We start from the raw sequence: 12,165 nt of genomic DNA, 5'->3' as shown, positions 1-12,165 counted from the left end.
TCTGCACGCTCTCCCCGTGTCTGCGTTGAATTCCTTCGGGTGCTCCGGTTTCTTCCCACAGTCCAAAGATGTGCGGGTTAGGTGGATTGGCCATGCTAAATTGCCCTGAGTGACCAAAAAAGGTTAGGTGGGGTTACTGGGTTACGGGGATAGGGTGGAGGCGTGGGCTTAAGTAGGGTGCTCTTTCCAAGAGCCGGTGCAGACTCGATGGGCCGAATGGCCTCCTTCTGCACTGTAAATTCTATGATTTTGCATAGTAATTAGCTAGTACCTTTACAATTACTGATTTTTTGCTTTAATTGTGATAATAACTCTGACAGTCACTTACCAATATCGAGGACTCTCTGTTTGGCAGTGTGCTGTCGAGAATGCCAGTATTTCCAATATCTCAGTTGCTCATCACGGTTCTTATCTTCACTGAATACCACCATTATTACACTCTGGGGAAATGGATTATTCAGGTTATATTCTTGTTCTCTCTCAATAAATATCAAAGCATACAGATTTGTCATTCTTCTGCCCTTTTTGCCTTCTGATATGTTCCCAACCAGAGCATAAATAATCCATAACTGGCTGCCATTCCTCACTGCTACTAGGGAACGCACCAGAGATTTTATTCTACAGTAAAACTTCCCAAAGGAGAAAAGGTGCAATGGGAGATATGAAGGCTTATTAAACAATACCATTTTCACTTTCCTTCTACTGTATTCACATTGCTTGTCCCCTGGTCTTTTAAATCCTCATTATTCATATTCTAATCCTTCAACAAGAACCGGTAATCCTGTCATCCAAATCATGTTCTGTATGTGATCTGTCTTTTTCTCCAATGCCATACAGTTTACACCGATCGTACAACAGTTCCACCGAAACATAGCAAGCTGTAGTTTTTGGAAAACCAGGGTATCTTAAACATTCTCCAGCTAAGCAGCTTGGGATGCTAGCTGGGTGCTAATGTATGCTTTTGATGTTCAGAGAATCATAGAATTTACAGTGCAGAAGGAGGCCATTCGGCCCATCGAGTCTGCACTGGTCCTTCGAAAAACCATCCTACTTAAGTCCACGCCTCCATCCCATCCCCATAACCCAGTAACCCCACTTAACCTTTTTGGACACTAAGGGCAATTTAGCACGGCCAATCCACCTAACCTGTACATCTTTGGACTGTGGGAGGAAACCGGAGCGCCCGGAGGAAACCCACGCAGACATGGGGAGAACTTGTAGACTCTGCAAAGACAGTGACCCAAGCCAGGAATCGAGCCTGGGAACCTGGAGCTGTGAAACAACTGTGCTACCCACTGTGCTACTGTGCTGTGAGAGCACTATTTAGTGCAATTCATTATTTGGAACGGGTAGATCAGCAAAAAGATAACCTTCATGCAAAGCAATGTATTTATTTCAGTCAGTAGCCAATGTCAGTTAGTAGACACTTCAACAAATGTTTAATCTCTGTTATGAAGCAGAAACAAAATTAAGCGGTTTCAATTCCTGCTGAAGAACTGATTGATCCATTGGTTGAAACCAATTAATTTGTATCATTATCTTAAAGACTGCAGCCTGTCACTTTTGCCTGCATGGGTTCAAAGGTAACATTCGGGCAGTACGATATCATAGTGGTTAGCATTGTGGCTTCACAGTGCCAGGGTCCCAGGTTCAATTCCCCGCTGGGTCACTGTCTGTGCGGAGTCTGCACGTTCTCCCCGTGTCTGCGTGGGTTTCCTCCGGGTGCTGCAGTTTCCTGCCACAGTCCAAAGATGTGCGGGTTCCGTGGATTGGCCATGCTAAATTGCCCTTAGTGTCCAAAAATAAGGTTAGGAGGGGTTATTGGGTTATGGGGATAGGGTTGAAGTGAGGGCTTAAGTGGGTTGGTGCAGACCTGATGGGCCGAATGGCCTCCTTCTGCACTGTATGTTCTATAAGACTTAATGGGCACTGTGACAATATGTGTCTTGTAAGAATAATGAAGGGTTAACAAGTTACTGTAATTGCATCCAACCACTAGTTGGCGATTAAGTACACATGGATCATGTGATACTCTTGATTCGAGGGCACCATTCCACAGCACAGTATTGAGCTGGCAGATCCAAATTGGAGAGATCACAACATTGGTTGTGGATATAAAAATGGCATAAGTACAACAGCGACCACACTGTTCAGATGGGGGTTAAAACATGTTGGGCAAGAGTGCAGGGATTCAGCATCTAATTCACCCTTTATCTGGCACTAGTGGTGGAATTTTATCCTAACACATCCCATAAAGGGGGAAGGAACCGTTTGTCATGACAGCATGCTTTCCCATGGCATTGGATCTCAGTTTCCCAGGACAGGTTTCCACTTCAACGAACCTCAGCAAGGGTCAGAGTGGCTGAACTCAACGTCGATCCCGGACACTTCAGCAACCGCAGGAATGAAAAGGAGGCGAGTGACGGCTGCCTGTGGATCTCGGACTCTTTACCAGCTGCCGGGTCTGGGGAACTGAAATGAAGTGACCTTTCCCAAGGACAGCAGGAAGAGACCAGTCTCTCAAATCAACAGGTACTGATGAAAGTGGCTGTGGAAGCCGATAGCAGCACAATGGTCCTTCTAATCCAGATACATCGCTCCAAGAGGTTCAAGCGCCTCCAGACGGCAAGATAGGTGAGCGATTTAACACTTTTGGGTGGTAAGTCCCACACTCTGACTTTTCCAGAATTCTCTTGCACAGCACTCTTCAAACCAACACACCTTGCAGCTCCAACCATTCTTCTCGCCACCTCTTGAGGCTTTTCATCACATCCGTATATGAACTGCCAATATTCACCCTCATCTTTTTGCCATCTCAAGCCCATACCTCATAGTTGCCATCTCCTATCTTCGAGCAATTTAATCCTTAAAGTCACACATTTTAGCTCACTCTCCTTGCAGGAGAGTGCAGAACTCCAGGGGAAGGGAGAAAATATGGAGGAGGGGGGCGGTCTTTCAATGGCAACCACCTTAATAGATACTAGTATCACACATAACACTTTCTTCTCTCAACACCTCGCCCCGATGCATTGGTAGTAGGACAGCCAAGGAGGCTGCAAATATCACTACTGACATGCCATGAAAGCATTAGCCTCCTGAGCCATTCGGACAAATGTGGGGAGAGCTTATTTTCTGCCTGTAGAGCATCTCTTGAGGCTGTGAAGCAGCCTATTGTTAAGAGGAAGGCTGGTGGTGCTCGTTTAGATCCTCATCAGAGGGGCTTGGTGGATTTCCATCAGCTGCTTCCAAGCAGTGGTGAAGGTTGACAGTAGGGAAGTTCAGATCAAGGTGAGTGACGTCCAAGGCTGGTGAGTTGAAGTTAGAAACCACATGTCAAGCAGTGAGGGTGGAGGTGCCGTGAGAAGCAACACGTCACCCAGACGTGAATGCAGCTCTTCACTTTCACTGTTTGAAGGCTTCCCAGCCTATCAGTTTCACTGACAAAGCACTCCCGACTGTGTTCTCCCCTTGTCGGCCCTGGCAACATCCACACTGTTCATGAAACCCATGCCCTGGCTTTTAACGGCAGCCTGCTGGGTCAAATCCTCAGGTAATTGGGGATTTACATATTTCAGTTACTTGTCCAACAGCACCGCTGGGGCATCCCATTCACCTGAAAATCCACACAGGTTAAACTCAGATGGAGACAGGATCTAGCTCACCAGGCTAAATCACTGGCTTTTAAAGCAGGCCAGCAGCACGGTTCGATTCCCGTACCAGCCTCCCCGGACAGGCGCTGGAATGTGGCGACTAGGGGCTTTTCACAGAAACTTCATTGAAGCCTACTCGTGACAATAAGCGATTTTCATTTCATTTCATGCCAGGTTCCTGATCTGATGCCACTTTTGATGGCATTGCCTCCTACACCTGCACCTGGCACAACTTTGGCAATTAAAATTCTGCCTCAAATGTCAACGGTCGGAAATATTCCACTTTATTCATAACCCTTGCAAAACATTCAGCCTGTCAAACAGAATTCTGAGTGTCTTCCAATATGTGATTATAAATGTGGGTGAGAGATTTTTTTTTTTTTAATTTAGAGTACCCAATTATTTTTTTCCCCCCAATTATGGGGCAATTTAGCCTGGCCAATCCACTACTGTGTGGAAAAGACTTTAAGGAGTAATAGCAGAGCAATCAGCACATTCAAGAGCAAGCCTGAACATTTTTTAAATGAAGGAAGCAATCGCCCAGGAAAAAGATAGAGCACAGGGTATTTTCAAAACTGTGGAAAATGACCCCAGGTGGACCTGCTATATATATTCCCAAACTTCGGGAACGGTCTCCCTAAGACTTTCCGGCTAGTTTACATTCTATGGACCCTGTCGATCAGTACGGAAGCAAGGGCGGAATTATACACCAATGGGATTGTCCAGTCCCGACGAAGTCAATGCATTTTTGAACGGCTTGTCACATTTTACAGACCCACCCCCATTGCTGCAGGGCCATAACATTCCGTCCCGAGTTTTTTTTTATAAATTTAGAGTGCCCAATTCATTTTTTCCAATTAAGGGGAAATTTAGCGTGGCCAATCTACCTATCCTGCATATCTTTGGGTTGTGGGGGTGAAACCCACGCAAACACGGGGAGAATGTGCAAACTCCACACGGACAGTGACCCAGGGCTGGGATTCGAACCCGGGTCCTCAGCGCCGTAGGCAGCAATGCTAACCACTGTGCCACCGTGCTGCCCGTCGTCCCTAGTTAATACGAATGCAGGTCTCCCTCTCAGTACTGTCAAATCAGTCTGTTGGATTACTTCCCTTCCTGCTGCTGCAGATAACTTCAAACATCAGAGGCAGGGCTAAGACTGTGTCTGAGGTTGACAATGAATATGTGGTGGTGGGGGGGGGGGGCACGGCGGCGCAGTGGTTAGCACTGCTGCCTCGCGGCGCCAAGGAGCCAGGTTCGATCCCGGTCCCGGGTCACTGTCCGTGTGGAGTTTGCACATTCTCCCTGTGTCTGTGTGGGTCACAGCCACCTGGATTGGACACTTGTGGTTTGAAATCGCATTGTGCAATAGCAGTAACTACCACCCCATCAGCACACTTACTGTCAAAAAAGTCAGCATTGTTACTGCCAGCACCCCTCTCCCCACCAATTTTCTCCCCGCATCTGAAAGTATTGCAGTTCTGAAGAAGGCATTTTCAACTCAAAACATTTCTTCTCCATGGGGACCTAGTGAGTATTTCCAGCAACAGTAGTGAACTCGCCAACATTGAGGGCATTTAAAAGTTTATTGGATAAGCATATGGATGATAAGGGCATAGTGTAGGTTAGATGTCTTTTAGTTTTTTTCCATGTCGGTGCAACATCGAGGGCCGAAGGGCCTGTACTGCGCTGTATCGTTCTATGTTCTATGTATCACAAACTCTAATCAAATGTAACCCTCCCTAACACAAGTGTGTCTTTATAGATTGCATTGTATCTATGGACCTTGTGGGCAAAGGACACTATGACTAAAAGTGGTTAATTCACTGCCAACTCTCTTCCAGGAATGCCTACCCTGAAGAAGTACTGCTATAAATATTTCCCACTTTCTCTGGTCTGTTAGCTTTGACAAAGAGACATCGGACTCAAAACGTTAGTTCTTTTCTCTCCCTACAGATGCTGCCAGACTTGCTGAGATTTTCCAGCGTTTTCTCTTTTGACACTGCGACGACTTGTGAGCTGCCTGAAGGTCAATGTAATTCCGCACGGAAACACAACAGCTTACCCTAACTTTGCTGATCGGATGGCGAAGGCATTTGTTGGCTCCAGTCTCCCTGAGCGTTATGGAATAAAACTGTCCTTTATTCAGGTAGGTCATCGGCCCTTCCCCTTGTTTCTGACGTAAAGACTTTGTGGCTTCCAACATGTACTGGAATGAATCTCTGGAAAAAAGCAAGAATTAATGATGGGAGGTTGTACAGTTCAAGGAAACATATAGGCCGGAATTCTCCGGCTGTTGGGATTGTCTTTTCCCAGTGGCAGCAATCCCGCCGCCAGCGAACAGTGCTCCGCTGAGACTGGGGGACTGGAGAATCCCACCCAGAGGATTTCTAGTAAGTGTCAATGTTCATACTTTGGAATCAGTCTTAAAAATCCTCACAAACACTAGCTGGATTTAATGTCTGTTCAGGAAGCATGGCACTGCAGTTATTTATTACAGAGATCTTCTTCACAATCACCTAAATGATAAATTAGTCATTTTTTTTCTATAAAATGCAGTACATTAAATTGGAATGATAAATTTGAACTAAATTAGCTTGTAATTAGCTTTATAAAATATCACAGTTGGTCAAATGTACCAACAGCAGCAAAACTAGTTGAGGGGCTTGGGAGGGCTGAAGCTTTGTGTTCAGGGCCCTCCCCTTGATTGCAATGGATTATTTTTGAGAAGCCAGGGAGAGGCTCCTGGACAGCGCTCAGATATCCCACCCTGGGGTAAGGAGTGGAGAGACTGGTTAAACACAGAAAAGAGCCGCAACACACAGCAGGTCAAAGCAGTTGAGTTTTCAGATCTCAACCACCACCCGAATCTTTCTGACAGAGGGCATGGCACCTGTGTCAACTCCACCTGGAGGACAAGCAAAGAAAGGAAGGGAGAAAATAGCCAGGAAAACATAAAAGTAGCCCAAAGAGAACAGAAAGCTGTTCAATACTGATAACTTTCAATTTATTTCATCTTCAATTGATTTTTCCGAGGGCCATTAACTCCTTGCAGGGATATCGTTCCTTCAGCACCGGGCACCCAGCAGCACTTCACCCAAGCACCCAGTATGCATGCAAGAGCCTCGGCCAACAAGGTCAGTGGGCTAGTTTACCTGCGGTGGTGGGGGGGGGGGGGGGCATTACAGCTTGGCCTGAACCTCATCTGAAGCGCACACCTCCAGGGTCGAACACAGAAACTATTCAACTCACGTAAAGGACAAAGCCAAGGATTTTGTGAATAGGGTCTAACGCACAATCTGCTTGACCATGGGCACTGGCTGCTTCTCATAATGTGGAGTTTCCATAGAACCCTCTAGCGGCTCTAGTGTCTTACCCTGCTGAGTGTTCGTAGATGAATTCTTCATCCCCTAACGAAGAGCTGCGGTATTTCTGCAGTTAAAGGAGGCAAAGAGCATGGGATTAGCAGAACATTCATTAACTGGTTATAGACGATGAGATTATTCATGAAGGCCCTCCCTCTCAAACCTTGCCCCTTGCCTGAGGTATGGTGATCCTCAGGTTAAATCACCACGAGTCAACTCTCCCCCTCAAAGGGGAGAAACATCCTATGGTCATTAGAACAAGGAGCAGGAATTGACAATTAAGACCTTCGAGCCTGCTCCACCATTCAATAAGATCTTGGCTGATCTCTCTCTCTCTCGGCCTCAACTCCTCTTTCCTGTCTGTTCTCCAGAACCCTTCAACCCATTACTTACTTAAAAATAAATTTAAAGTACCCAATTATTTTTTTTCAATTCAGGGGCAACTTAGCATGGCCAATTCACCTGCCCCGCACATCTTTGGGTTGTGGGAATGAGATCCACGGAGACACGGGGAGAATGTGCAAACTCCACACGGGCATTGACCCAGGGCCGGGATCGAACCCAGGTCCTCAGCACCGTAGGCAGCAGTGCTAACCACTGCACCTCCGTGCTGCCCTCTTCAGCCAGTTGCTAATTAAAAATCTGTTTATCTCCTCCAATTTAATCCAATGTCCCGGCATTCACTGGTTAACTCAGGAATGGCGCAGGGGCTCGGAGTGTTTATGAATGAGATGGGGTGGGGGGGTGGATCCTTGGAGGTTTAGGCATCTGAGAGGGAAGGAGTTTTCCTACTTCTCCCATGTGCATCGGGTTTACTCCTGTATAGATATTTTCGTGGCAGGTAATTCGACTGTCCCGGGGATAGTGTGGGTGGAATATGGAGCGATCGTGGTTTCGGACCACATACCAGATTTTACAGATGTGAGGTTTGGCACGGGCCAGGCACAGTAACCCTCGTGGAGGATGGTCTCAGCGCTATTGGCGAACGAAAGATTTTGCAGAAAGATGATTTTGGTAATTAAGGAGCATATACCATTCAATCAGAATGGGAGGCCTCTCTGTTGAGGGTAGTGGTACGGAGGGGGAAGGTGACCTTGTACAAGGTCCATAGAGATAAGGTCAAGAGGATGGAGAGGCAGCGATTGATGGGTGCAATTTTGGAGCTGGACCAGTGGGTACTCCATGGCCTCGACCGGGGAACACTTGGCGGAGAAACAGCAAGGGGAATGTGATATGTTGAGAACAGAGAAGGTGGTGGACCAGCTTCAGAGAGCGAGGAGGGTGCAGTATGAATATGGGGAGAAGGCCAGCTGCCTGTTAGCCCATCGACTGAGGCAAGAAGCAGCGCGTGGGCGATAGTGCGAATGAGGGATGAGGGGGGTGAGTTGGTGACGAGTGCAAGATGGTGGGGGTGAGTTGGTGACGACGCAGGAGAGAATTAATAAGGCATTTGGGACATTCTATAGGAAGCAGAATAGGTCTGAACCTCGTGGGGAGGGGGCAGAGATGGGAAAGTTTCTGGGAGATTGAGAGGGAGAAGGGGCAAGGATTGACGGTTCCTCTGGGGCGACAGGAGGTTATGGAGGTGATTGGGTTGATGCAGTCAGGGAAGGGGCTGGGACCAGATGGATACCCAGTTGAGTTTTATAAACGGTTGGCGCAAGAGCGGCACGGTGGGTGGACCAGAGTTCAATACCAGTCCCAGGTCACTGTCAGTGTGGAGTTTGCACATTCTTCCCGTGTCTGCATGGGTCTCACCCCCACAACCCAAACAGATGTGCAGGTTAAGTGGATTTTTAAAAAATATATAAATTTAGAGTACCCAATTCATTTTTTCCAATTAAGGGGCAATTTAGCGTGGCCAATCCACCTACCCTGCACATCTTTGGGTTGTGGGGGCGAAACCCCACAAAAACACGGGGAGAATGTGCAAACTCCACACGCAGTGACCTGGGACCTCGGCGCCGTGAGGCAGTAGTGCTAACCACTGTGCCACCATGCTGCCCCCGCAAGTTAAGTGGATTGGCCACCCTAAATTATCCCTTAATTGGAAAAAAAATAATTGGCACTCTAAATTTATTTTTAAAATGAACAAACAGTTTGCGGTGGATTTGGCCCCACATTCCCTGCAGGTGTTTTCCGACTCTCTGGCATGGGGGGAGGTGCCGGCCACATTGGCTCAGGTGTCAATTTTGTTCATCTCCAGGAAGGATATGGACCCGGTGGAGTGTGGGTCATATAGGCCCATCTCCCTATTAAACCCAGATGTGAAGGTGCTGGCTAAGGTATTGGCGAGGCGGTTCGAAGGGTGTGTGCCGGGGGATCGGATGGGTTTGGTGAAAGGGAGACACCTTTCGAGTAATATTAGGCATCTATTGAATGTGGTTATTTTGGTGTCTTAAGGGTAGGGTGCCCGAGATTATTGTGGCTATGGATGGGCAGAAGGCGTTTGATAGGATAGAGTGGAGTTATTTGTTTGAGGTTATAGGGAGAGTCGGGTTTGGGCCACGTTTATGACATGGGAGTGGTTGTTATATCCGGGTCCCAGGGCTAGCATTAGGACAAATGTGATTCGTTCGGGAGACTTCCGGTCACACAGGGGTACGAGGCAGGGGTGCCCGTTATTCCCACTTCGGATCGCGCTGGCTATGGAACTCATGGCTATTGCACTCCAGACATCAAGGGGCAGGTTGGGTATTGTAAGGGGAGGCAGGGAGCATAGTGTCTCGCTGTATGCAGGTGACTTGTTGATGTATATTTCCAATCTGTTGGGATGTATGGATAGGATAATAATAATAATCTTTATTGTCACAAGTAGGCTTACTTAACACTGCAATGAAGTTACTATGAAAAGCCCCGAGTCGTCACATTTCGGCGTCTGTTCGGCTACATTGAGGGAGAATTCAGAATGTCCAAATTACCTAACAAGCACGTCATTCAGGACTTGGGAGAGGAAACCGGAGCGCCCGGAGGAAACCCACACAGACACGGGGAGAACGTGCAGACTCCACACAGACAGTGACCCAAGCTGGGAATCAGACCTGTGACCCTGGAACTGTGAAGCAACAGTGCTAACCACTGTGGTACCGTGATATTGGGCATATTGGAGAAGATTGGTGCTTTGCGGGTTACAGATTGAACATGGCCAAAAGTGAAGTGATTCTGGTGAATGCCCTGGAGAGAGGGACAGATCTGAATGGCCTGTCATTTAACTGGCCAGGAATAGGTTCAGGGCCACTATGTATAAATGGAATCTGGCCGGCCTGGTGAAGGGGGTGAATTAGGATGTGAAGAGGTGGGATGCCCTCCCACTTCCATCAGCAGGGCAGGTACAGGCAGTCAAGATGAACGTCCTGCCAAGATTTCCTGTTTGTTTTTCAGTCCCTCCCAATATTTTGTAAGGTGGACAGGTTAATCGCGGCTTTTGTCTGGGCTGGCAATATGCTGCAGATTCGGCGGGTGTTTTTACAAAGGAAGCGGCAGGCGGTGGGGCTAGTGCTCCTGAGTTTGTTGATATTATTACTGGGCGGCGAATGTAGAGTAGGTCTGGAAGTGGTGGAGGGAGGAGGGGTTGGAATGGGTGCAGGTGGAGAAGGCGTCATGTGCTGGGGTAAGTTTGAGGGCTCTGGCTGCGGCCCTCCATCCCTCTGCCCGGGGAGATATTCAGCGAGACCAGTGATGGCTTCATCCTTAAAAGTCTGGAACCAGCTAAGGAGAAGGCGGCATTTTGGTGTGGAGTTTATGTCGGTGCTGGTTCCTATTTGTGGAAATCGTCGGTTCATCCCGACAGGGATGGATGCGACATATAGGCGGTGACATAGGGAGAGGGTGATACGGGTGAAGGACTTGTTCGTGGAACGAAGGTTTGCAAATTTGGCTGAGTTCCAGGAGAAAGAACAGTTGCCGGGGTGGGGGATGGGGCAGTTCAGGCGTATACAGTTACGGGATTTTGTGCGGAAGGTGTCCTTTATCCCCCTCGGTTGCCGGCGCACACTCTGTTGGACAGGTTGCTGGCGCCAGATGAGTTGGGGGATGGGAAGATCGTGGATATTTATAGGTGGCTGGTGGGCACGGGAGAGCACCAATTGAGGAGGTGAAGTAGAAGTGGGAGGAGGAGCTTGGCATGCAGTTGGGATGGGAGGTGGGTGGAGTGAGATTATGTACGGAGTAACACAACCTCATTTTGTGCTAGGCTGAGCTTGGTACAGTTCAAAGTGGCGCACAGGGCTCACATGAAGTGGGCGCGGATGAGTGGGTTCTTTTCAGAGGCAGAGGATAAGCGTGAGAGATGTAAAGGGGGGGGGGGGGCTGCAAATCACGTCCACATGTTTTGGGCATGTCCGGGATTTGTAGGGTTTTGCCACCTGATATTTGAAGCATTATCAAAAATTGTTGGGCTGAAGCTGTCGCCGGGCCCTCTGATGGTGACCTTTGGGGTGTCGGAACTGTTGGAGGCCCAGGGCCGGGATTGAACCTGGGACCTCAGCACTGTGAGGCAGCTCTGCTAACCACTGCGCCACCGTGCTGCCCTCTGATTGCACAATTTTCAGCACCATTCGCGACTCCTCAGATACTGAAGCAGTCCATATCCAGGCTGGAGCTGACATGTGGCAAGTAACATTCACACCACACAAGTACCAGGCAATGAGCATCTCCTACAACAGAGAATCTAACCATCATCCCATGATATTCAATGGCATTACCATCACTGAATCCCCACTATCAATATCCTGGGGGTTACCATTGGCCAGGAACTGAACTGGGCTAGCCATATAAATACGATGGCTACAAGAGCAGAAGAGAGGCTAGGAATCGTGTGGTGGGTAACTCACCTCCTGACTCCCCAAAGCCTGACCACCATCTATAAGGGACAAGTCGAGAGTGCGATGGATTACTCCCCACTTGCCTGGATGAGTGCAGCTCCAACAACACTCAAGTAGCTTGAAATCCAGCACAAAACAACCCACTTAATTGCTCCCCCTTCCACAAGCATTCAATCCCTCCACCACCAACAAACAGGGGCAGCAGTGTGTGCATTCAACAAGACGCACTGCAGGAACTCACCAAGACTCCTTCAACAGTACCGTCCTAACCCATGACCACTATCATCTAGAAGGACAAGGGAAGCTGATAGCTGGGAACATCATCAC

General features: G+C 48.2%; 1 protein-coding gene across 2 annotated transcripts in view; it reads right to left on the bottom strand.

Annotated features, from left to right (window-relative positions):
• The window catches only part of LOC119972771 (grainyhead-like protein 2 homolog), a 136,715-nt gene that overhangs the window by 66,193 nt on the left and 58,357 nt on the right, over positions 1-12,165 (bottom strand). For both annotated transcript variants that reach the window (XM_038810116.1, XM_038810117.1), the window contains exons 5-7: positions 7,027-7,082; positions 5,716-5,872; positions 329-440 (exon numbers count right to left, since the gene is read on the bottom strand). In XM_038810116.1, coding sequence (XP_038666044.1) covers positions 329-440; positions 5,716-5,872; positions 7,027-7,082 — 325 coding nt within the window. The remainder of the gene's footprint in view (positions 1-328; positions 441-5,715; positions 5,873-7,026; positions 7,083-12,165) is intronic.

This window comes from Scyliorhinus canicula, chromosome 10 (assembly GCF_902713615.1).
Source record: "Scyliorhinus canicula chromosome 10, sScyCan1.1, whole genome shotgun sequence".
NCBI classification, from domain to species: domain Eukaryota; kingdom Metazoa; phylum Chordata; class Chondrichthyes; order Carcharhiniformes; family Scyliorhinidae; genus Scyliorhinus; species Scyliorhinus canicula.
This window is presented reverse-complemented; position numbering and strand designations above follow the sequence as displayed.